The 25741-nt window shown below is 38.3% G+C and overlaps 1 protein-coding gene across 4 annotated transcripts; it reads left to right on the forward strand.

The window, feature by feature from the left end:
* Positions 1–148: 148 nt before the first annotated feature.
* med1l (mediator complex subunit 1-like) lies at positions 149–25224 on the forward strand. Of its 4 annotated transcripts, none has more exons than XM_015354577.2 (17): positions 149–269; positions 4082–4188; positions 6666–6744; positions 7050–7104; positions 8508–8640; positions 11623–11651; positions 12187–12258; positions 12350–12424; positions 14248–14324; positions 14568–14633; positions 15596–15707; positions 16573–16736; positions 17209–17315; positions 18543–18738; positions 21393–21488; positions 22528–22630; positions 24041–25224. In XM_015354577.2, the coding sequence occupies exons 2-17, from the start codon at positions 4186–4188 to the stop codon at positions 24249–24251; spliced, it is 1578 nt and encodes a 525-aa protein (XP_015210063.2). In that variant the 5' UTR covers positions 149–269; positions 4082–4185; the 3' UTR covers positions 24252–25224. The 4 variants fall into 4 exon arrangements, with proteins under 4 accessions (XP_015210063.2, XP_015210060.2, XP_015210061.2 ...); XM_015354574.2 differs by lacking the exon at positions 149–269 and adding an exon at positions 3043–3149; XM_015354575.2 differs by lacking the exon at positions 149–269 and adding an exon at positions 3043–3149 and having other exon boundaries at positions 16573–16697.
* The last annotated feature ends 517 nt before the right edge of the window (positions 25225–25741 follow it).

Genomic DNA, 25741 nt, shown 5'->3' on the forward strand with positions numbered 1-25741 from the left:
TGTGTGTGTGTGTGCGCTTCTTTCGGAGAATATGGCGAAAGGGTGTGGACAACGACGGCCCCGTGATGTCAGCGCGCACAGCGGCGACGGGGGCCAGGAGGGAGTATGGCTCTCGCACTCCTCCGTCATGAGGGCAGGCAGGAGGCGCAGGCGGCCGCAAGTGCGGTGGGGTGGTTTTCACCCGGTCTCAGCGCGCAGACCTTACCTTCTCTACGACTCCCCGGAGCTACATATCAGAATCGGGTCAAGGGAAAAGTAGGCGTTAACGTGTAAGCCGAAATTCTAGTTTTCCATCATCTACGACGTAAAAAAAAACATTTTCCCTGCAACAATGACACGCTTTGGGTATTGTGGTTAAGGTGGGGATCTGCTTATTGTTGCTCCAGGTCTTCTATTTATACTGGTGATGTCAGCTACCTTGTGCTCCCTGGAATGAGCTCACCTTTGTAAAGCTGATATTTTGTTTTTCAGCTTCCCAATAACTGGAAATAGTGTTGCTTACTAATCATTACACATTTCGCAAAATCATATGACATCAACTGTAATACTGTATTCTGCATTCCAAATTTCGCAGTTCACTTCATTTATTCAGATTGTTCCACAATTGCAAAAGAGCAGTTACAATAACTAGGTACAGTACATTCTAAGGCATAGTACCCTATTCGGATTCTAGGGAGCCCTTGTTTTCATTCTGTACTGCGTTATACAAATGTTATACAATGTTATACAAATGCAAATTTTTCATCAGAGTCGTACTTGGGAGTCGATTCTTTTTAAATTTTATGAGTTGCCATCGCTTAATTAGCTAATTGTTACTTAGGTTTTAAATGTTCATACTCGATGAAAGTTAAACTCTTGGAAAATGTTTATCTGACCAGGGATGTAAGAATGCAATTACAGCATTAGATACAAGTTCAGGAAACATTCTGTAACTACACTTACTTCAAAAGAATTAGTCTTTCGGTGTGTGATTAAAATATTAGAATTATCTGCTGTATAGTAGTTTTAAAATTGCTATAGACAAGAACCATAAATCATTTTTAAAAGGAAAATGATACTTTTAATAATCTGTATAGATCTCATTACTATAAATGTAGCAACAGGATATAGCAACAATAATTTCAAGTAGGTAGCTGTGTCAACATGCATCACGCCTGAAGAAAGGCCCACAGCCGCAATGTGTATCTTTTCTTTTCCTTTCAGCATGGAATAAACCTTTACTTGTTCCTTTAATTTAAAAAAATAATATTTTTTTTTCCAGATTTAAAATTGTTTCCTTAAAGAAGCAAAACTAAAAAGACCAGGATATCTATTTGCTTAAACACATTATTGGATTTGTGTTCTTTCTCTGGAAACAGTAGAAGTTATCAACTTTGAAAGTCATGTCAATTGATTCTTAAATTTAGTTATCATTGTCAAAATTCAGTTTTAAATGAGAATCAGTTTTTTTTTTTCATTTTAAAATACAGGAGCTAGAGTATCTCCAACAAGCAAACACGTTTTAAAGAAGAAATGATGAAAAATGCATCTAAGTTAATAGTGTTAATTGAAAGACAATAAATTAATTCATAATTAGGTTGGGACCTGTCGGTACAAAGCATTGAAGAGGAAAATCAGGTTCTTCCTGTAAATGGTAAACCAGAAGGTCACTTACTTACTGGAGCAGAGGTTCCTAAAAAACAAGAAGCTTAGGTGGTGCCAAAAGGATGTTAACTGTGGCATCCTGATTAGATGCTGCTTTAATGCATTCACAGTAGGCCCCCTGTTGATCAGCCTTGTTGATGATATATATTAATCTGCATAGTTTTCTACCTGTATCATGTCTGTTCAATAAAATGTCAGTGCACCTTCCACAAAAAGTCTGAAAAACCTTGTAGGAATTTCCTTGCCTTGTAGAAAAACAATTTTGTTCCTACCAAAAGCTGAGAAAATATTACTTCACACAGAAGTTCTGAAACTCAGAATCTGGTAAACCGTGGTACTGCTACTACAGCATATACCAGATTGCATAAAGCACTCTATAATCCCTCTCCTCTGCATTGCACACTCCCAAGATCCATACTGAAATAACTTCAGGCACATACCTCACTCTGACAGAATCGATAGTGAAATATAAGTCAGGGGACAGAAGTGGAAAAAATCAGAGAAGTGCATTTAAGTCTAAAAACAGGAGGCACGTATTCACACAAAGGGCTGTGAATGTCTTGAACAAGCTGACTAGCCATGCACTTGATATTCTGTCCTTTTTTTTTCAAGAAATGGATGAGATTCTCAGCTCGATTAGCTGTCATCTGCCTCTTTTGAAACTTTCTTCTTTCTTCACATTTCAACCCAAGATCGTGAGGGCTCTGGGGTGTCACGGTTTTCAATCTAAATTATCATCAAATTACTTGGTAGAAGAGTTGATCTGTTTTAACTGTTTAAAAGAATTAGATTCAAGTCTTTAGAAGCTCATTAGAAGTGACTAACCAAAGCTAATCCCCAGAACCTTCACCAAAGACCTCTAAACTTCACAAAGCTCAGTACATCTATCTAGACTGGAGTGTTCTAATTTTTCCAAGTCTCATAAGTGTCTTCAATTAATGGTTAATTAATGGTTGACCTCATGCATCTTGACGAATTAAGCCAATAGTCTGTTCAATTAAGTAATTGAGCTCATTTGAAATGAAACCAGGAGGATTTGGAATCTCCAGGCTGTAGGTTTGTGAACAATGACAGTAACTGTACAACGCATTCTGATAGTTTACTTGTATGCAGAACGAACCCAAATAGCGTCTTTAAAATTAAGCAGTATTTAGCAGTATTATGGATTCACCTCCAATATAAAGTAATAATATAGTTATACTTTTCCTCTTTCAAAATGTATTATAGTTGTAGCCTTGAAAAAAAAACAAGAAAATGCACAGTTTTCACTCTTTGTGAAAAGGAGTTCATATTAATTGGAAAATTAAAATAATTATTTTTTAATTGATATATTTTGTTTGAAATAAAAATGAACAAATTAGGCAACATAGCTGATTCACGTGCGACGTTTTCAATTGGTAGTTTCCCTTGTCTCAGCTATGTGGTGTACCCAGACTGAAAACGGAGCTTCGCCAGTCTTGCTTATTTTGTGTGTGAATGCGGTAAAATGGAATCGGAGAAAAGAGGTAAGTCGCTTAAAGGTTATTACATAAGTTTTAATGTTGTTTATGCAGCTTTTAGCGGGCTCGAATGTAATGAAGCCACCAGATAGGGTTTAAAGTTGACGGTAATAAAAAGTACCTGTAGCTGAGATTTCATTTGTTAACTGACACCTTTGAACCGTTTTATAAGTTATTGAAGGCTGAAAATGCAGCTACCATAAGTATTTTTCAAGTTATTTAAATTTTCCTGACAATTTAAATTTACCTTTCTAATATAGGGACTCATAAATTTTACACATTTGCCTTATGCTTTGCGTGTATTTCAAATGTGTATATGTATTGATAAGTCTAGACAAAAAACAGAAGAATACAAGCAGCAATAGGATCTCTGTACCTAAACGTTTTAAACCCTATTAAATCCTTTCAAAGATTAGCATTAATTAAAGTTTAACATTTTAATGCACAGCTTCAGAGACAAAACTGTTCCACGTTTATTTTCTGATAAATTGCGAGTTACGAGTGATCTTGTTAAACTGGCTTATTCCATAATCGTTTCTCCTAAACTCATGTGCAAGTAGTGCTTTGCTCGAAAATACCCGATTTGAAAATATGCCGAGTTCAGTCGGAATGACGGGATTTTCGAATATTTACTGCGGGAACTGAGAGAATTTAGGATGTACTGTACCTTCCAGATCTAGGATCCAGAAAATATTCACACTTTTTTATGTATCTACTTATGGTACCAAACATGGCTGAGAAAATAGATATGGCTCAGTTGCAGCTTCCTCAAGTCTAGCGATGTCCTGAGTTAATGGATATATAAAACTGCCTTGAATTGGAAATGACTCATCTTCTGTATTTAATCTGCAGTCACTGGACACTTTTCATTAAGAAGTACGTGTTAGCATGGCAGATTATAGTTAGATAACATTTATGTTTTTTCTCCCACTTTTCAGTTCCTGCAGACAAAGACAGCCCTGCGAAATCCCTGATCACTGCACTCCATTTGAAGTACGTAGAAAAGCCGTGGAGTGAAACAATTAACCTGGTTTGCAGGTGCATGGTGAGTATTTTATCCATAAAATAAAACAAGGGAGACCAAAACATACTTCTTGTATTTTTTTTTCTAACCCTTTCATATTCAACGGATTTAAAATACTTCTCACTTATTGGTTACTGTGCATGAACATCCTGTAGTGGCGTGCTGTAGTTTTTTGGGGGCTTCAATTCAAAAACACTTTTTTTCATCCCCAGTGGGGCAATTTAAACACCAAGCTGTGAAACATACTACACATTAAAAAAAACTTTGCTGAGAAAAAAGTATACGTGCATAAAAACAGCAAACGGAGCACAGAAGTGATTGAAAGAAACAGTGTGTAGTATTTAAGAAGGTATTAGCACAGACCCATTTGTGGTGGTGGTGAATTGCAAAATACATTATGTTGATAAGACTTCTTGACAGTCCTTGTTTGCAAGCCTGATGGCCTCTGGAACAAAGGTAAATTTCCTTTTATTTGGCCTGCATTGTGGACAGAAAAAATGTCTTCCTGATGTTCAAAACACTGATGAAGGATGTAAGAAGGGTCTTCACAGATGTCATAGGCCTTTCTCGGGATCTGCCGAGCATACAGCTGAAGGCGCTTTTTGTCTTTTTTGCCTGAGTGAAGTGAACCAACAGATACAAGAAAAGGTTGAAATACTTTCGATAAAAGTTAGTTTGTATGTTACTTTGAGTAACATACAGTCCACGCCTAAGATGATGAGGACTGCAGTTGATGAAACCTATGATATTACTCTTTTTGCTGTAATATTTTCCAGATGTTGCTGTTTACCATATGGTCAGTTTAACTTCAGTGGAACTTTGCCAAAGCTCAGCATAAACAAGTAGACCTTGACATTATGAAAGCCCCTGTGCGGATTTTGCAAAAGGCTATTAAAAATGTGTCCAGATAAAGTTGGGGCTGTCGAAAACATACTGTATTTCTTATGCAGTGTGCCATTTTCTTCTGCTTCTTGGAGGTGTCCTGCCATTAATGAAACACTTTGTAGTCTTTCATAAATGCTCAGTCCTGGAGAATCACTAAGTTCAGTTCTGTTTGGGTAGAACAGTTGATATCCTTTCAGACACATAGACTCCTTGTCAGTCTCTAAGGATGGGGAGTGGAGGCCCTCATCCAGCAGTGATATCCCAAAACGGACACAGAAGAGTGGAGATGGTGGTTGAGAACCCAACAACTTACTACTATTTTTTTACAAAATGGAGAATGGAAGTAGACAATTAATATGAAGAAATTGTACATGAAAAAGTATTGGTCTACTATAGGTCTTCTGGATTTTGAACCATTGTGGAGTGACCTTCCACATAAAAATCCACCACTTCACTGAAGAAGTTTGTCATTGTCCATGTTTTTCTATTTGAAAAATAAGAAAAGTGCATATTTTAATTCATACATAATAACCCACCTCCCAAGAAAATGAACCGAATAATTAACTATTTTTTTGTCCAGAACGCCTCCAGAGAAAACGAAATCGTGTCTCTCAGCGCTGTTGGTAGACCAGTAGGTGACACTCTTCTCTCTGGAACCAAACCTGGATGTCCAAACCTATACCCCAGCATGGTGACTGTACTGTAAGAAATGCTGTCCTTTGGGTTGAGACATGAAACCACGGTCTGGCTTCTTAGGTGATTTAAAAAAACAACGACATTGTCACTGTTCATAAGTTGTCCTGGGTATTTTTCACTGGTGATTTACACAGCCTGGAATCTCTACATTTGCCCCTTAATTCTATCATTGAAGTAATTTCTCACTACCTCACTTAATCGTCTGAGCAGTAGGGCTTACAGAACATAATGGCTGCCCTATATCACCCAGGTAGGTGTTGCACTTAAATGCCTAATGAATTGATGACCTTCTTATACATGAAAATGCTTTGTGATGGGGGAAAAATGCTTATAAATCACTCTTAGCAGTGATTATTTATGCCAAAAATGTTTGAATTTCATACTCTATATCATCTGCTGTATACTATTTACTGCACTATATGATGACTCGTGACTTTGGATTTGGTGTGAAGAGGTGACGTTTTGAATGATTTGAAAATGTGAAAGTTTGTCTGTGTATTGAGCAACATTGCTTGTGGTGCTATCACCATTGCTAGTGGTGATATGAAGAGTATCTAGGTGACAGTGCATGAGTTTGATTATTTCAACTGGTGCACACTCAAGATTGTCTGTCAGTGGGTGCATGCTCCCCATGGTCCCATTTGTAAGTAAATGGCCCTGTGGTACAGTTCTCCCTACTTCAGTTGCTAGAATAGGCTAGCTAGCTTTATAAGCGCTCTATAGCTTCTTCAGAGCCTGAAAGGTATCTAAACCGTGAGGGTGTATCTTTTAAGCCTCAGTAGTACACGTTACTCATATTATTGGCACATGCCTGACATTGCATCAGTGTTGAAAGAATTGAACCAAAAGCAGGGAATAACTGGAGGAGGATCTATTACTGTTTCTTAATCTTAAATTAATGATGCATGTTTTTTCAGGAGAAACGCAAAAAGGATTCCAATGTACCTAGTAAGCAGTTGCTGGATTGCCTGGAACGTCTTCATAAAGCTTTGAATGGTAAATGTTTTGCCAAATTTGCATTAAATAATCTTGTTGATTCACAACCTTTATTTCTTTAAGGTGCACTGTAGTTGGCCTTAAAGGGTTCCTATTTGATAGTACTGTAGCTCTATTAACTGACGTTTGTGTTGATAGTTTTTTTTTAGGAATGGCAGTGCCCATCTTTGAACATAATATCAATGCAGCTTGTACATTGCGATTCCCACTCAGGATGGTCAAACTATTCTTTAAAAAAATCTTACTTTACATGAGATGTATATTTAGTTTTTTAACATAATCCTTCATTCTCCGTTTTGTTCAAGCTACATCCTTCACTGACATGGTAACCAGACTTGAAATAATAGCAAAGCATAAAGGGTGAGTATTCTGTATAAATGGCCTTTACTGTGTTTGGGTGAACCAAATGAAACTCCTGACAGCACATTTCTTACATCCTTAAGAAAAGGCTACATTAGCAGCTGAAATCTGAAATCGCAATTCTGATTTGGGGAAACAATTAAATAAGAGAGGTCATGTGAAATCCAATAACATGAATGTCTTACAGCATTATAAAGAAATATGTTGCATGAATTTTGACTCCTCTACCTATACTATTTGAATAAGACAAGGGGAACTTTCCCAGAACTTGGCTACGTCAGTGGTTTCTTGATTCTCGGTTGTTTCTGGTTAATGTATTGTACAGCTGAAGCAGAGAAGAACAGCTGTGTGGCATTGTGATGAGAAATATCTTTGGAGTTTGTGATGGACGTGTCAAACTGTAGCTGATCTGTGTGTTATGTTAAATCCTGTACCCTGCTTATTGGGCTAATTGCTGCCATAAAGTTTTCACCATAGTAATAAATGATGGGCAAGCAGATAAGCTAACAACACCCTTTTCCCATCTCCGTATTAACGGTTATTATTTTAAAAAAGAGCTTTTGCTTGATAATGCAAATGTAACGGAAGAATCAGACATCGGAATTGTCTGTGGGTTTTAAAGGTAGATTTATCTGTGCACCAGTTGCAACACTGGTTTATAGAACTTTTTTGTTTCATTGTGCTACCCACACCGACATGTTCAAATATAATGATCATCTTCAAATAATGTATTTAGGTTGTAAATTTACATTTGCCCACATTTTACTTTAAGAGTGATAGCAATGTTATGGCAAAATGGAGGTGTTAAAATGACAAAATAGGAAGTTGACAGTTGAATCAAATATTGAGTCAGAAAATGGTATCCCTGACTATAAAAGCAGTTATAGAATTTATCGTACTTAAATAGTATAATGCAGCATGTATTTTCTTTGTTTTTTGCACAGATTTCAAGCTGGTTGTCAGTATATACTGTAGAAAGCTACAATGCGTAAATATACAACGCGAAAGGTTCCAAGGATTGATACTGATATTTTTAGATTTGTGAATACCAGAGACCCACCTTCAACAGACACAGAAGTCTCTTCCCATAATTTAGCCATAAATATCATATAAAGAGAAAGAGGGAACCTTAGTGTTAAAGAGAAGGATCCTATTGAAGACTACATTGCCACTTTAGGATTGACTGCTTCTGTTGCTTTTGTCAGGAGCATTTAAGTAAAGTTTTTTTTTTCCTTTCATAATGCCTCCATCCAACTTTGTGTTCACATCGTGGGACAGGTTTTCGTTTTCGTTCGATGAGACTCTGACTATGTGATCGAATGACTGCAGGATGTCAAGGCAAAGGCTGCTGCTCTCAGCGGTGGATGTTTGAAACGAGGTCTCGTTTCCTGGGTGTGTCGCAGGCTCGGCTCCCACCTCAGCCCCAGTGAGGATGTGTGTTACATCACGTCAGACATCTTCTATCTGGAGGTGCTCTTCCAGCCCGCTGGGGAAGTTGCTGACGTCAAGGTGGCGCACCATGGAGAAGCTCCTGTGGTAATGGCTACATGCTCGCTTATTGCTTGGGGCTGTATTCCGAGCCCTCTGGATACTGGGAGCTCATGGAATTGCAGCTCTAGGTTTCATCTTCCATGGTGATTATGTAATTAGAAAGTAATATACTGGCAATGCTGAACATCTGCTGTGCTAGGCTTTAAAGTGTAGGCAGCAAGGATCTGAAAATATGGCGTGATGCATTGGCTACAACCATTCTGTAAATGTACTTGTTTTTATTTTAGTTTTTCTACATCCTGAAAACCTCTGAAGGTTCTAATCTGACATTTTTTTAGGTGGCACGCAAAGCTGAAGCTTGTCTTGGGTTTTGCAGGAAACATTGAACAGGGAGCAGAGTACAATCAGAGGTTAACCCTGCTGAAAAAATGGCAGCTAGTACAGCAGGATTGAATGAAACAATTGGGGCAGAGTACCAAGGACACAATAGCAGCATCCACATCTGGGACTTGAATCCACGATCCTCTGGCAGTGGAGCCAGAACTCTGCCCCTTACTGCATGTTACTCGTGTAAAGCTGTAATGGGGTGTATTTGTTTTTAGGTGTCCTTTTGAGTTTGGCTATTGGAGGGGGTGGCTCATTGAGGCTGCTGGAGAAATCCCAGCTCTCATAGATTTAGGCTCCGGGACACACCCCCCACTACCTGAATGAAAGCTGGCAAAGTCGGAGCACTCTGCAGGTTGCATGTCAGGCGTCAGAACGTGAACTATACTGTAAGAGACTCATAGATACATGATATATAATGCTTTATGATTAGACGTTAAGATGCGTGTTCTTTAGAGAGGAACTGCAGTCCAAGTTTCTTGGACAGGTTATTAAATCTCGCCAACGAAATAAATTCATTAACGGTATAGGAAAATTTTACAAATTTCAAATTAAGCCCAAATCGTGAACTTTGTGAAAGTATTGTACGGTCAACATGTTGTCAAGAGTTTGCGAGAATTGTGATTACGGGGTGGCCATTCCTGCTCACTAGTCACTGTAATGTGCTGTATGAACAGATAAGTACAGGTTGTGCAGCAGACATCTCACCTCAGAAATGTTCCAGCCTGATCTCCATGCAGAGTTAACAAATAAATTGCATTTGTCAGCAAAACCATCTTCAGGTCAGAGCAATATTTCTATTAGATTAAAAGAGGTGTATTCACAAGCCAGCTTATTTACAATATAATGGGGCCACTTCACATCACTGAATGTTTGTTGTCTCGTTCTGAAACATGGCACTGAACATACCTGGAAATTTAGTCTATTTTGTCATGTAAATTGGAGGTTTTTTAATCCTGAAATATAAAAATAGCATTGCAGTTCCCCTTTAAATCCTGTATAAAAAATTGTATAAGACCCTTACTACTTACTACTACTTGGTGTTAACAGTATAGATTTGTACATAAATTTCTTCTTAACTTATCTAGAAACATTTAACTTCAGTCTGGGTTTTTAACAGTTTGTCTTTTAAGTGGGGTTTACTGCTGGTATCGCACACATGTTACAAAACACAAAACTCTGTTTCCATTTTTTTCCATTCAGTTTTCAGAAAAGAACAGTTATGGTATCCATGGAGACACATCTCCTACATTAGTAGTCAGGGATTCAAAAACAGGAATGTCATAATAGTAGCAGAACCATTAAATGAAAAAAAAAACAGCTTTATAAGACTAAATATTACACTAACATTTGAACTACAACATCTGGTTGAATCTGTACTGACTGAGTAATATAGAACTTCTAAAGCTAAATTGATATGAAAGCAGATGTTTCTGAAGTCCAAAATTCAGAATTATTTGACTATTTTCAAGGTATATGCACTGTTTACTTAATGAGCATAACACATTATGATAAATAATTTTAACCTTGCACATATTCGATCAGTTCTGTATATACGTTAGTACTTCCCATGTAACAGGTACAGCAGGATTAAAGATGTATTCACTACAAACACCTCCATTACCACAGGTACTGTATGTACAAAGAACAGTCTTATTCTTTACACAGTGGGATGATTCCTGTGGAGGTAAATAAAATGAAGAGCAAAGTGTTTCAACAGACAAATCTATGCTGTATGTGCTTGTATGCATATTCCCATTTAGGTTTCAATGCCTACTCTATGTTCCAAGAAACCATTGTAGAATTCATTTTCATGTTATACTGTAAAATAGGTTTGAAATTATAAAATTGCCAATTCATTTTTAAAAAAGGAGAAAAAAAATGTGCCATATCTACATTTGGATAGATGCCTAGGGGATGCTTGCTTTGAGTTATAGAAGGTAGGATTTAGTCTTAATGCATTAAAGTTCCAAACTTTTAATGAAATATTCATTCATATGACATGCATATGTCATTCTGACACCTATGTATTATGCGTATTGGTGAATTTATTTTGAAGGTATTGCGAGGTTAAATGTGAAGTGTCAAATGTACTATTGTAAAAAAATTGATCAGAACATATGCAACTTTGAGTTTGAATGCTAGGTTTGAAAAACTTACCACTTTATGTCAACATTACATGAGATTTGCCTCTTGCTGAACTTGGAAAACAGGCTGTTCAATACTAGTGTATATAGTTAATACACAATACTGTATAGATGATCAGGAGACTATTCAGTTGATACGATTTTATTTTCACCATCCGCATTAAGTGTATTCAAAAAGCAGATAATATTGAAAATGGATACAGTTGTGATTAATGGCTTGTGTCTCAGGAAGACTGCTACAGTATAAATTTGAAAGACTAGAAAATTGCATGTTTTGATAATGTAAAGCTTCATCAGTGGTACACAAGCATACAGTGAACATATTGATGTCATTTGTAATTTTAACCTGTGTATACACAAGTGCTTATGCTCAAATCAGAGAATGGGGATGATCCATCTTGCTCCTTTTTAATTTTGGACATTCATTTGCGTGAACTGCGCCATACTGATTTTCTGCTTGTGTGCAATTCTGAATTGCCTTTTGCTTGTCTTGCAGTCTTCTGAAATGCTATGCAATCTTCTAAGGTAAGGAGATGCAACATGACTGGTGCTGAATGTGCTCTTTTCAAATTATGAGTTCTGTTGACATGCAAGTAGTATAGTCATTTCTCCAGGACTCAGAGAAATGTGAAAAATGGCTACATACTGTATTATCACTAATTTACAATGTTAAAATAGATGTCAACGCGGATAATTCCACAGTTAGGTTGACCTCTCTTTTTATTCTCAGGTCTTAATGCATAACAGTTAACAGCATGGCGCTTGTAAAGTTTGCAAGTGGAATTTATGAGCTACAGTTGATTAAATGCAAGTATTCTTTTCTCTTGAGGCTTTTAAGAGCTAAAGTACAAAGCAGTACCTACTGTACATTCTGGCCCCTTTAATACAGATTCATGAAATTCTGAATACATTGTAGTAGAAAGATGAAAAATAGAATCCTACCATTAATGTTTGCAGTACACAGACTTTATTTCAGAGCAGTAACATCCTCAAAAAACGATTCACCAGCTGAAGTTTTATATCGAGTGTTTCATAATTAATCTCATTTTTAATGTACTAGGCTGAAAAACTTTGAAGAGTTTGGAAAGGAATTGGAAGGACTTTCATCTCTTTTCAATACATCTGGAGATAGGTATCCACTGCATAACACGACTGTAAATTTTATATTTTACAGTACGTCCACAATTTGTTGAATCAACTTTTAAATTTCGATTTTGCTACAGTGAAACCAATATGAAGATGTTTTCAGCTTTGCAATTTGTGGAGAAAGACCTTTTGAAAATGTTCCAGATTCCCAGGTGTGTTAAACTGCTTTTAAAGCCTTTATAAATGACTATTATTGACACTGTGTCAGAGCATACTTTGTTACTGTAGTGTTTAAGGAGAGCAATATGATATTAAATACCCAAAGAATAATGTAATAAGATCTTAGAATGCAGAAAACGTCTGTGCGGTTTTCACTTAGAATTATGCAGCACCTATAGAAAGTCTACACACCTTTTTCAAAGTAACACATTTTGTGGCCTAACAACCTGAAATCAATTAATTTACATAGTAACCTCCAAGTGAAAAACAAATGTTAAAAAATTCTGAAAAGTGATTTCAAATGAAAACAGGAAATTGGCTTGGATACTATCGTACTTGTATATTGGAGCAGGTATAGGGAAAAAGACGGTCCATAGCTCCTTTTTGTGCTGCTAACCAACTTCTTCAAGGTCCTCTCTATCGAAATTGCCAGGTAGCTAAGCTGCTTACCAGCTTAGTATAAAAATACTTGGTCTCTTCTCGATACTCTGAAACATACAAGTCTCTTGTCCTGAGTTCTGAGTCCCTTAAAAGTTGGAAGCCTTTGCTTCTTGTTTTTTTTAAAACTGTCAACAGACCAATTGTGTTCCAGCAACTGGTGACTGAGGGCAGAAGCTCATTCTCCCCTGAGTTTTAAAATGATTTTTTTATATTTGGTTAATTAAAGCACACTAAATGTAGCATAGATTAAGATGTAGATTTCAGACGTCCAGAAGCAGATCACTTTCAGTGATTTTTTTTTTTTTCACATACAGTGTTATGTGAACAGGCGATTGAGAAAAGTTAAGCCTTACAGGTATTCTTCCACTGCCCACCTGTCTGGCACATGTCTTCCAAACCTGTCTGATTTCAGTTATGGCACCCTGCATTAGCTGTGCTAGACTTTCATTATACATCCCTGAGCTTTGTCTTCTGTTAATAGGTTGTGAAATATTTCAATTCAAGCGACCGGCATCACAGTGTCAGCAGTTAGCAGTGCTGCAGCTCTGGGTTCAATTCCAGACCTGGGGTGTTATCTGAGTTTGTATGTTCTCCCTGTGCTCGTGTGGAGATGCTCTGTGTGCTCCAGTTTCCTCCCACAGTTGGAAGACCTACTGGTAGGTTAATTGGCTTCTGGGAAAATTGGCCCAGGTGTGAGTGTCGCTAGCGTCCTGTTTAGGGTGTACCCTGCCTCATGCACATTGCTTGCTGGGATAGGCTCTGGTTCCACCGCGACCCTGATTTGGAAGAAGCAGCAGCAGAAATTGGTTGGGTGGAATTCTAGATAAGTACTGTCCATCCACTGACATTTTTAAAAAGAAAGTTTTTTTCTTTTAAATTTAAACGTAGCGCTTTGTAAAGCACAGCTGTGATGCACCAAAGGAACATAACACTTTAATATTTACCTCAAATCAAGAATCAAGACTCATCTAACATGGATGGACTTCCTGGGAGGTTCTCTTGTGTAAATGTTCTCGGTGCCGGGGGAACCCCCTTTCCTCACTCTTCAAAGAAAAACCACTAAACCAGGGTAACACAGGGTAAACGGTGTTTCCTTGAGAAGAAATGAACTGTAGCAATGAAAACCCAAAGAGCTATAGGACTGTTTTCATTGGCTCAAGCAAAATTAGAAGACATACAGAAACCCCCCATAAAACAAGGATCTGAGGGCAGAACTGGAATTCTCTGGGAAAGGATTTAGAAGTTAAATAAGTGTAGTGACTATAATAGTGGGTGACTGGCAAGAGCTCCTCTGTCATGCTTTTGAAGCTACTTTCATAATGTCTGTCAGGACACAGCTGGATATAAGGTAGAACGTCCTCTTTCTTCCCTTCAGACCAGTGAGCAGTGGTGACCCTTGCCTTGACAATGTGCTCCATGGACGAATTGGGAATGTAACGCCAAGGAACAATGGTATAACTAAGAATCTATCCTGATCCTTAATTTTTTTTTTTTCCCAAGGCATTTCATGAAAGGCCTTGGTTAATATTTGTTTTTTTTTCTTTGCAAGATACTGTGTAATGCAACTTTGTATTAAGAATATTCATAATGGTATTGTGAAATAGTGAGTTTTGAAGTATATACTGTTGCACATTTTTTTTTAAACAAAATGACATCTGGAGTCACAGTCACAGAAGTATTTTACAATGTTTGCAGGGTACCCAATGAGCATAGAGTACTACATTTCTCCATATGACTTGTTAGAAGAAAAAATGAAGCCAGGTAAGGGCCGTCATTGTTTCTCGCTCAGAAACAGAAGTTCAGAAATGTTTTTCTATGGTGGTTGTGAAAAGGGGTGGCACACTGGCACAGCAGTTAGTATTGCTGCCTGGTAGTGCCGAGGTTCCGGGTCCCATTCCTGGGTGCTGTTTGCCTCAAGTTTGTATGTTCTCCCCATGCTCATGTGGGTTTCCTCTGGGTGTTCTGGTTTCCACCCGAAGACGTGTACTGGCAGGTTAATTGGCTTCTGTGTCTGTGTGGGACTGGTGTCCCCTCCAGGGTGCATCCTGCCTTGTGCCCACTGCTTGCTGGGGTAGGCTCCAGCTCGCCTATGACTCTGAATTCTATGAAGTGGATAGAAAATGGATGGGATTGTCAAAAAGATTGCAGCAAGCACAATGTAATAGCGCTGCATTTTGATCCGGAAGTCAATATCCACTTGCAGTTACAGAACTGCCTGAAAGTCAGATCTTAAAGGAGTATGTAGAGAGGTCATTTACTCTCGCACTGGATGTGGTAGCATGCTGGTTTGGTGTGACTTCGCTAACTAGCTTATTCTTAACTCTGAATCAGTCATCTCTACATTTTAATTTCAGTCGATTGGAAATTTGGTCAGGACTCCAGGGTAACACCCCTACTCTTTTCAAGAAACACCCTGAGATTTTTAATGATCATGGAGAGTCAGGACTTTGGTTTTACATCTCATCTGAAGGAGAGTGCTATATTTTCCCCCATCACTATAAAGGGGTATTAGGACCCACACAGACCACAGAGTGAGCACGGGGACCCAGTGCTGTAAGGCAGCAAGGCTAACCACTGAGCCACAGTGCCACCCCATCTACTTGTACTTTTTTAAAATGTAAGTAAATAGAAAACAGGATGTATAAGAGTCAAACAATAATAAAGGCTGTCTGTGGCAGTAGAACGTAAATAAAACTCAAAATTTCAAAACCTTTTTTTTCCAGAATCAAGGTCCTGTGGAAACAAAGTTTTTGTCACTGCCGAGGTAACCAACACAATACAAAGGCTTCCAAGTGCATCTGTGATCGCAGACTCGCCACAGATGACAAATGAAGGGTAACGTTGGATACAAGTTATGGAGGACCATTTAGCTAATTGTTTCCTTTTGTAATTTTGATTTTTTTTTCCCTCCATTATCATGAATGTATAATGTATCATTGTGTAATGCACACAGCTTGTACCATTCACTTTCAGCTCTACAAAGCTACAGAGCAAAGCGCAGAGCTAAGGTGTCAGGCAGTGGACTGGATGTCTCTCTTGCACATCCAAGTCAGTCTTGAACCCTTTTAACCCAGCCTCTTCTGCCTCAGCATTTGATCCATGTTATTGTTTACTCAAACAGCAGTCCTGTTGCCTCCTCTTTGTGTTCTTAGGTTAGGAAATATTAGAAGTAGTGTTAAATCCTGATGAAATTAATATTGATTGTGTGAAAAAGGAAACATTTCTGTTCTTTTATATCCTTCATGGTCCAGAGCCCCCTTTCTCGCACGCACGCACGCACGCACGCACGCACGCACGCACGCACGCACGCACGCACGCACGAGAGCCTTGGTTACTTTTCACCCAGTAGAGTTTAAAACTGGGTTTTCTGTATAAATCTCAAAATAAGGGCTTCGAGCTCTACCTTCTTGCACATAATAGTTCACTTCATGGCTTCCGGCAAGAAAGGTGTCATGCAAAAGGACATCTCTCCACATTTAAAAAAATTTTACATTTAAATAAAAAAATCTAACTGCGTACGTTGTTTAAATTGACAATTGGCTACTCTAATGAGAGTGGTGTAGCAGAGATGTCGCTTATGACAAGATGCACTTATGGATGATGGTGGTGTTTTGTAGATGATTAAATCCAACACTGTTCTAATATGATATTGGCATAGCTGAGATATTGCCCATTGTGGATCCTGGTGGTGGTTTTGTAGGTTCCCAGTACACGCAACTCTGGATGATTTGGTCAGCATGGAGTTGTCAGCCTGTCTCTTCCTGAAGTTTCCCCGGCCTGTACCCATTCTCTCCTGCTTCATTGAAGAATTTCACAGGCTTACAGGTTGTGATCAAGTTTTTCCTCTGCATTGTTGTTTCCATGGTGAGCATGTTGCCTGACTACAGACCTATCTGAGCACTGTTGGGAACATTGTACTGTATCTTTGCTTTGAATTATTAAAACTCTTAGCTGAAAACAACCTATGTTTTTGTTCCAGTTTCACAGCTTAATAACAGAACAAGGAATAAAAAGAAAAAAAGTCATTTTGTTGCAAAGTGCTTAATTCTTCCAATATTTAAACTAAAGAAGTAAAGAAATGTACTGTGAAAATTAATTCCATCTTTCATTCTTCCACTGTCTAAATCCAGTTTCAGAATTCAATGTATGGAGCAATATTGCTGCCTTTTCAGGAGAAGACTTGATGTAAATTTCTCTTAATTTTGCTGTATGTTTTGTTTTTTAATGGACATACTAAGCTGATTATTTGATGTGTTTATTTCATATACCTGAAGCAGATGTGGCCATGCAAGTGTCCCAAAACTCTTGAGAAATGGCAATGACCTTCTTTCTGCAGGGATTTCTGTGAGTGAAGACCTGAAGCAGGTTCCTTTCTATGAGTTGTTGATGAAGACAAAAATGAACGTGATGACCTGGGGCAGCGACAGTTGTTGCTTTTTGGTGGTATGTGGTTTGCTTTCTAAACATTAATTTTGTGAGAGGATAATTCAAAATGAGAGCTTGTAATCAGTCTGATAATCTCTTTATGGGTGGAGGCCTATAGATCCTGCGCCATGGTCCCTTGGAACAGCTGAAATGCCAAACTGAGCACCATTCTGAAAAAGTGGGGAAAATGTGGTTATTACCTTACAGAACATACAGTAGATTCATACCTATAAATATTCATCTTCTCATGAGAAATATGAAAGTTATGTGTGCCAGGGCACCATGTATACTGTATGGATTGACATTTGGCTTAAGCATAGGATCCCTTATTGTAATGCAGAAAAATTCAATTTTCTGACCCTGTTTTAATTATGGGATGCTTAGGCATAATTTAACAAGTGGAAACTTATTTGCATTCAAGCCCGCAAAAGTGTGTAGAGATCTTGGAGACAATCAAAGTATATAGGTAGTACAGTACATTATGGGCCCTAACTTATTTTACTAATTCACTAGTGTTTTCTATTAGAACAACATTGCCTGTTAATACAGATTTGTCTTGCTGAGAAGAAACCTAGCTTGTCATTTAGCAGTCTTGCTCAGAATCTTCAAAAATGGAAGCTGTGCATGAAAAGCCCACACGAAATGTTGTAGTCACACTTTTCACTCAAATCGAAGTGACTCACTGTCTTCTATTTCTTAGCATTAACATAAATCTAAAACATTTACATAAAAGTTATGGATTTTGTTTATACTACAACATACAGGTCTGTTAAGTTTGAACTTTAGCTTAAAACGAAATGGCTAAACTCTTTTATCGGTGTAAATGATTTTGAATAATATAAAATATATAAGATTTGCATAGCTGTGAATTTTAAGCCTTTAATCACGTTACTCCAAAAACCAGATGTAGGATTGGTTAAACAGTTATTCAGGCGTTGCTCGTCATATGGATGATGACAATGATTATTATTGATAATTATTTTGTTTAGCACTCTAGAAGAATCAAGGAAAATCCTCACCGTGTGCCGCTCTATTTGGTGAAATGTGGAATGTAGAATTGAAGATGTGAAGCAAATAATACTAATAAAACTAATGCATTACTATAATACTCTTTATCCCAAAGCGCTTTAGATATAGGATGGAGCTCACTGTGTTCCACAACAGAAATGCATCACATGATTCAGACACGAGCTTCACACCTACGTTGTACTGCTGAATGAGCTTGTCTTCTCTTTCATGGGGCAGACCCTTCCTGGGCACCATCGACAAGGCTATGTGATATCTCAGCAGTGGTGGCTGAAGCCCTGGGAAGGAGCTCTCGTCCACAAGATTCCCTTCACCCACCCTGGTCACGTGCCCTCTCTTCTGAGCCTGCTGCGACACCAGACTGCCTTCAGCACCCTGATCGCCAGCTGTGTCACTGGGAAGCGAGCTCAACCAGGCGGGTGCTGGGTAGTTGATTTTACGACATCAGGATCTTGTCAGTGGAGATGGGCAGGAATGGCAAAAGGGCTTGAATTAAAATCTCTGTAGAATAGTGGACTAGCTTACTTACAGGCGGTCACACCTACCAAAACCCCAGTACTGTAGTTTGGACTTATCCACCTGCCTTTACCAGGCATGTCCTCCTTACAATCCCCATCTATGAACTGGCTTCATCACTCTGTTCTCCTCACCATCAATAGCTGATGTGTGGTGAGCGTACTGGCGCACTATGGCTGCTGTTGCATCATCCAGCTGGGGCTGCACATTGGTGGTGGTGGAGGGGAGTCCCCATTACCAATGAAGTGTCTAGAAAACCACTATATAAGTGTAAGGAATTATTAATGAACAAGGTTATTTTGTGTTTGGACTTATCACTTTTACATACAATATCTTTGTTCATGGATGCACATGCTGAGTACTTTAGAGTTGTAAAGTTGACTTGATTCAACTTATGTTAGGTGTTTCATGTCCCTGAAACATACAACTGTAATGCTGTTAGGCTGCACTCTTTGACTATTGTTCCTAGAGCTGCAAAGCTTATGATTTAAAAGAACAGAATTTACCCGACCGAGTGTCATTTGGATTCTAGTAAAGAGATGAATATCACATTCTCTCTACATTCGTGTCTCATTTTTAATAATAAGTATGCAAATTCAGCAGAAATACCTGCATATGGTCTCTGAATGACTGAGCAGCAGCACCTGACTGTGCATGTTTCCATTCCACATGTACACATTTAAGCCATCTGGCTGTTTTCACACTGCAAACCTAACAATATGTACAATAGACCATGCAGCTGTGCTCAAGGAGATTTATAACTGGAATAAATAAGCAATAATGTCTCTTCACACACAGCCCTTTTGTCACATAGTCAAGCCGTTTCCTAAAAGTTTAATTATTCTCACTGCTCTTTCAACAACTGCTCAACAACTGTGTTGTGGGGAAGATTAATGTCAGAACATCTTCAGTTTTAATACTGAAACTTTAGAGGCAGCTTAACTGTGTTTCACTCCCTAAGCTTCAATCAAGAGAGGTTATTATCCTGCAAACTACCTGAAAGTTTTAAGTGTTAGAGCTATCACAGCATGATCGCTTTAGCACCATTTCAGGTAATGTATATAAGCCACAAAAAAATGCTGATATATGCATAATATAGCTATCCTGTTTTTTTTAAAGCTATCTTTTTTTTTAAAGTGGATAAGGAAATGAGGCCCATATCTGGTGATCTTTCAACTTCTCTGATTTGACCTTTGACCTTCTGTGGGCAATGTTTTGACACCCATGATGGCTTGCTTCTGCTGTCCCTTTCTCGCATTACACCGCCATTATATTTTCCGGCAGATTTGAAGAACATGGGTCAAATCAAGCCTCTGCCTCCAGCATTACCACATTAGACTTCAAAGAATGATTGTTTTGAAACTGCACCGTGGAGAACAGACTTCAAATGTTGGAAGGAATAAGAGTCACCTTGGGTCGTGTCCATAGGTCATGTTTAATTTGTCCATCATGTCCCTGTGCAGTAGTGAAGGTCAGCTTCCTCTAACTAGCCAAATGTCCTTGTTGTTCTGAAAACGCCTTATAGGACTATACAGAGCAGTCTTGCTAACAATCACTGCAAATTCACAAAAATTCAGTAAGGCTGGTTTTGCACAGAAAGTCATGAATATTCAGGCTGATTTGAGCCATGTGTTAATCAGTGCTCTTAGAACCACCATTACTGAGACCTTTGGGTAGCGCTGCACTTATCCATGTTAAACGAATTAGGTTACTTATTGTATGAATGTGAACTCTTTTTAGCTTTCAAGCCTTGTGCAGGCCACCTGTATATGCAGTGCCACTGTTATTACTAGGGTGGGGGGGTCAGTTCTATTTTTTCAATATTGCTTTCCTCTTTCAAACCAGTTCAGCTCATTTTTTACTTTTGTGGAATTGAAGTGGAAATTGGAATTGGGAGGGGGGGGGGAACCAACCCTGCTAATAACTGAATAGCAAGAGTTTTTGCAAAGTCAACAGGCTTCTCCGTTTTACCTTGATACCAGCTCTCTGCCCCTGGGATTCGACACTACAGAATGTCAATGCAAAAAAATATTTGGAATCCTCAAGACCAAGGGGCTGAACCTGTAAGCTGTACCGTGTTCTAGTTCTGTACTGTAGGTTTAAAGAATTGTCCCTTCCTTAATTTAACCTTATACCCATCTAGCTGTGATTTTTAATCATTCTAATTAAGAAGAAAAGACCATGAAGTGCATAGGTTCATTGTTATCCTTTACATCTCTTGAACAGTATCTTTTTGTTAATTAGCCTACTTTACAATTACTGTGTAAAGTTCTAACTTCTCACATTATTCCTCTATCAGACTTTCCTTTTTTAATCCAGTTCAAAGCATATATCAGTCTCTTTGTGTAGGAAACATGTACATATTAACTTTTTCAGTCCAGCACTGGAGTTGTCCGAGGTATTACTGAAAGCCTGAGTTTAACAAATTCTTTAAATTATCTGAGAAGAGGAAAAATTAATCAGTGAAAAACAAAGACAAAGAGGATGGCGAGAACCAGAAAGCAGTAATGAAAGTCAACGTATTCACCTGTTGTTCTGTGCTGTTTTACACAGGTTCATCTGTAGATTTTCATTTTGAGATCCTCCCCTACACTGGGACCAGCTTCTCCTTGTCATTCCAGCACCCTGTCACTGGCTCAATGGCCTCACGTGAATTTACTTAATGCTACTGTGCTGCTTATCAGCCAAGCCTTGTGGAGCCTCGTTGATTAGAAAATTTCACCTCTCTTTTAACACGATTGACGCAGGCTATCTGCAGCCTTTGCTGTTGGTAATGCGGTGTGGTTTAAAATTGTTGATTGAGCGCATGTCGCTACAATGGACTGCCCCTGCAGAATTAGTAACTGCACTATCCCACAGTTTAGCAAGTAGTAGAAATGCCAGTTAATATCTTGTTGGTGCCCATAACGTGTTTTATGTATTTTATGTACAACATGTATAATTATTAATGATTTATTATTTGGAGCTCATTGTCAGTCTTTCAGATTCCTAATGCTACTTGCAATATATCACATACTAGCAGGATTTGGTATGGAGGGAATCCATTCTAGTAGAACACCTCTCCTTCTGAGCTAGTTTTGATATACGAATATCTTGGAAATACGTAGTGGAAATATTATGAGCCAAGATTCCTTTTCAAGGTCAAAATGTAATATAAACTTATAGAAGAAAAGGGTTGAGGCTAGAATTATCAGTCTTGAGACATTCAACGATTGCAATGAATGCCATAATTAAAAAAAAAAAAATTAAAAAATTTAATCAAAATGTGGTGCATCAAAAGATTATGAATTGTACCTTAATTGGGTGGCATAGTGATGCACTGTTTCCTTACCACGGTGCTGGGACCCGGGGTACAATTCCACACCTGGGGTGTTATCTACAAGGAGCTTGTACAGTATGTTCTCCTCAAGTTTGCTGGTTGTTCCAGTCTCTGGGATTAATTGGCTCTGGTATGGACTGATGTCCCATCGAGGGTGTATCCTGCTTTGCACCTGTTGCTTGCTGGTTAAACCTCTGGCTCATCCCCACTGTCCTGTACTGGATACAGCAGTTGGAAAACTGGATGTACCTATTTTTTTACTCCTCACCCAAGACTTTGTAGGGTCATTATATATATTTTTATAGATAGGGTGATTACATATATTTTGTGGTTTTCAAAAGCATTTGTTGCTGCTATTGTATTTTTCAGTTTTTGTGAATGTTGTGGATTCAAACCATATTAGCTGCAAGCTGTTCCCTCCTGAAGTACCCGATCCTTCAATAGATGACTGGATTTCCAAGGTTATGAAAAGGTATGGAATTGTTGTTTAAACTGTATGAAATTAATGTCGGAGCTATATGAATTATGCTAGAAATGAGAAACTCCAGAAAAAGAAGCCACAGTGGTACACAGGCAGGTGTTTTAACATGTTTGTTGAAAGGCACATTGTGAATAAGTAAACTGTATGATATACACAACATTTGCTTTTTGAGTAGTAACGCAACATTTAATGCCACTGTTAAGCATTAAAACTGAAGCTGAGAAGCCGAGGAGTTAACAGATATGTCCCTCAGTTACTCTGAGCTGCATGTCTCTTGAGCGAATGCAGAATTGCCTTGTATCTCAAAAGGTGTTTGTAAGTAAGCAGGACCACATGACCTATCTAAAATTGGAAGGCTGCAAATTAAAACATTACTTTCCAGGACTGTTTCATAGGAATGACACCTCTTCACAATTATTTGTGTAGCGCTGAGCCAGCTACACAATGACTCCCAAGATAATTTTTGGATTGGTGCCAGTACTGTTGAGATGAATATGTTGTGGCACTTCTCCTCCAGCAACACGTGCCTGGCTTCACATTCATGCATAATAATTTCACAGCTCAGAGGGCCATTAGGATAAGGAACTATCTCAGAAATGCACATATCAGTGTCTTGGCATCCTGGCTAGTTTTTGTCTCTAAAATGAAATCCCATTCAGTGAAGTGAAAAAATGACCATTAATTATGGTGAACAGTACGCAGTTTGTCGACATTCATGTGGAATATATGTTAGTTACTGTAATGCACTAATACTTTTTTCTCAGAATCATGGCCACAAGTTATTTAAACTTTTTAACTGGTACTGGTAAGTTTTGCTCTGCCCTTGGAGATCATGCTTAAATGCTGAATAAAAATCTATAACCTTGAACCGAAGCTTGTTTGTGCATAAGCAACCTAGTTCTTAACTGGTGTTAGATTTTTTTTTTGTGTTATTTCTGCAACAGGCATTTTTAACAGGACTCTTGGCTACGCAGAGCATTTCTTCAAAGAACACATAATTTTCTCCTCCTTGCTTAACCATGTGCCTTTTGTAAAGAAGAACATCCTGTACATGAAATGCTATTGTATAGTTTGAAGAATAAATGCATCAGTAGCCAAATTAAAATACGAAAGCATGAGATATATCCATTTTTATTGGTTTCCTCATGAATAGTTCATTTAAATCTGTTATAGCAGTATGTGAAACCTAGAGATTAGTGTTTTTTTTCCTCTTTAAACTGAAGAATACTTACTGTAGGTGATCCATTTTAATGACTTGAAAGCAATAGTATGAATTCTGGGACTGCCTCTTCATATCTCAATACATGAATGCAAAGGAGCATGATTTCATGATTTTAAAAAGTGGCATCCACTGCAGACTGCTTATTATGCAACTGGTGTACATGTATTTTATTTCTCCAGGTGTATGTCAATACCAGTCACCATGAGAGCGATCTTCAGGAAAATAGCCAGCAGGGAAACGCCTACAGCATCCGAGACAGGAGCAGCTCCTGAAAACACCTCAGAGATCACTGCCACCACCAGCTCCTCATTACCCATTGCTCAAGAAAATACACAGTCTGCTAACCATTGTCCTGGTGCCCTTGTCATGTTTTTCCTACAGAACCTGTAAATAATCCAATAAGAATTTTAAATGACAATTTATATTAGATTTATACTTTTGGTAGCTTTTTTTTCCTCCATTTATCATTCTAATTGAGGGAGGAAAATATCAATGAAAAAATTCACAGTTCAGCCAAGTGTACTTTGGAAAGCCCAGGTGATGCCAGTAGTTAATTTTGAGGTGGAATCTTATAAGCTTCCTGACAGCTGTGACCTAAATTTCTTAACTATCAGATCTGCATATTTTTTCACCCAGCATCCTGTTTGCGTGGTCATTTCCATTGCATGGAGTTGGGGAAAACTACTGGATAAGGAACAATCTCAAGAAAAGAAGGATCACAAATGAGTGCAGGCCATTTTGTCCATCTTGCTCATTCAGTAATGAATACAAACGAGAGAAGGGCAATCAGCCCACCTTGTTAGGTGGTAGCTTATTGACCCAAAGATCCAGCAGTTTCTTGACTGCAGGCAGGTACTGGCTGCAGGGTTAATTGATGGCCCTTTAGGTGCTTGGTTAAAAAAAAAAGTATTCATATACTCCACTAGGGTGGAAAAGTCAAACGTGAGGTATGGAGGGGACGTCATTATCGCAGGTGAGTGTTTGCAGTGTGGTCATAGGTAGTTTTGTGTGCAGGTTGAAAAGGAAGTAGCACTAAAATAGATCCCTTACATTAAAAGTAAGGATACCTCTCCACACTCTTTGGTTTATGCTTAAATATTTTAAAACCTACCACATGCATTTAAGCATTATTGTCTGGTTTGCTTCAGGTAAAATACTGGTTTAAATCGGAACGTGTGACACTTTCTGGAGTGCCAGTTGCAGGTGTGTGTGTGTGGGTATATTTATATACCATATTACATGTTTTTAGATGCCTCTAATATAATTTAGTACCTTGCCCCTGCATGTAAACTGTGTATATGCAATACATCTATTCATTTTATTAGATTGGACAGCTGTCAGAAGTGTTTTTAAGGTGTATGTTAATATAGCAAGAAAGTTAAATCAAATGGACATTTGAAAATTCAGTCAATAAAATTAAACGCAATTGGCTGCGTCTTTTACTTCTAAAGGCTTCTCGCATCTAGTGCAGGAGCCGCTGGGCTTCCTCCTGTTGTCTGCACTAAACAGGATGAGTTTCAGACCGTTTTAGTTTATAGAACCCTGGTGTGTGTGCGCTTTCATTTCATGAATCGACACTTGCATGCAGGCCTTGTACGTAAAAGCAGGCCAACACCATCCACCTTATTGTGGACTACAAGTACATTTTCCTTGTGAAAAGCAGCAAGCTCGTTAATAGTTTAATCACCTGACAATTTAATCCCCCCCATTTCTGAAAGAATCTCAAGTGGCCTTGATTACAGGATGGCAATGTTTATTGGACTGCCTTCACTTTGAGGGCTGCCAATCATCAGAATTTGTAGGCACATACGATACAAGCAATGTAACGTATTCCAGTGGACCACAGCAGTGTGGTCTTGAATGTTAGCGTAATAAAAATT

The sequence above is a fragment of the Lepisosteus oculatus genome, chromosome 6 (genome assembly GCF_040954835.1).
Source record: "Lepisosteus oculatus isolate fLepOcu1 chromosome 6, fLepOcu1.hap2, whole genome shotgun sequence".
NCBI classification, from domain to species: Eukaryota; Metazoa; Chordata; class Actinopteri; order Semionotiformes; family Lepisosteidae; genus Lepisosteus; species Lepisosteus oculatus.

Coding starts and splice junctions, on each gene's coding strand:
- med1l (XM_015354574.2), top strand. Junction 12,425..14,247: donor AAAATGTTCCAGATTCCCAG/GTGTGTTAAACT, acceptor TCTTCCCTTCAG/ACCAGTGAGCAGTGGTGACC. Junction 18,739..21,392: donor TGGGAAGCGAGCTCAACCAG/GCGGGTGCTGGG, acceptor TGTTTTACACAG/GTTCATCTGTAGATTTTCAT.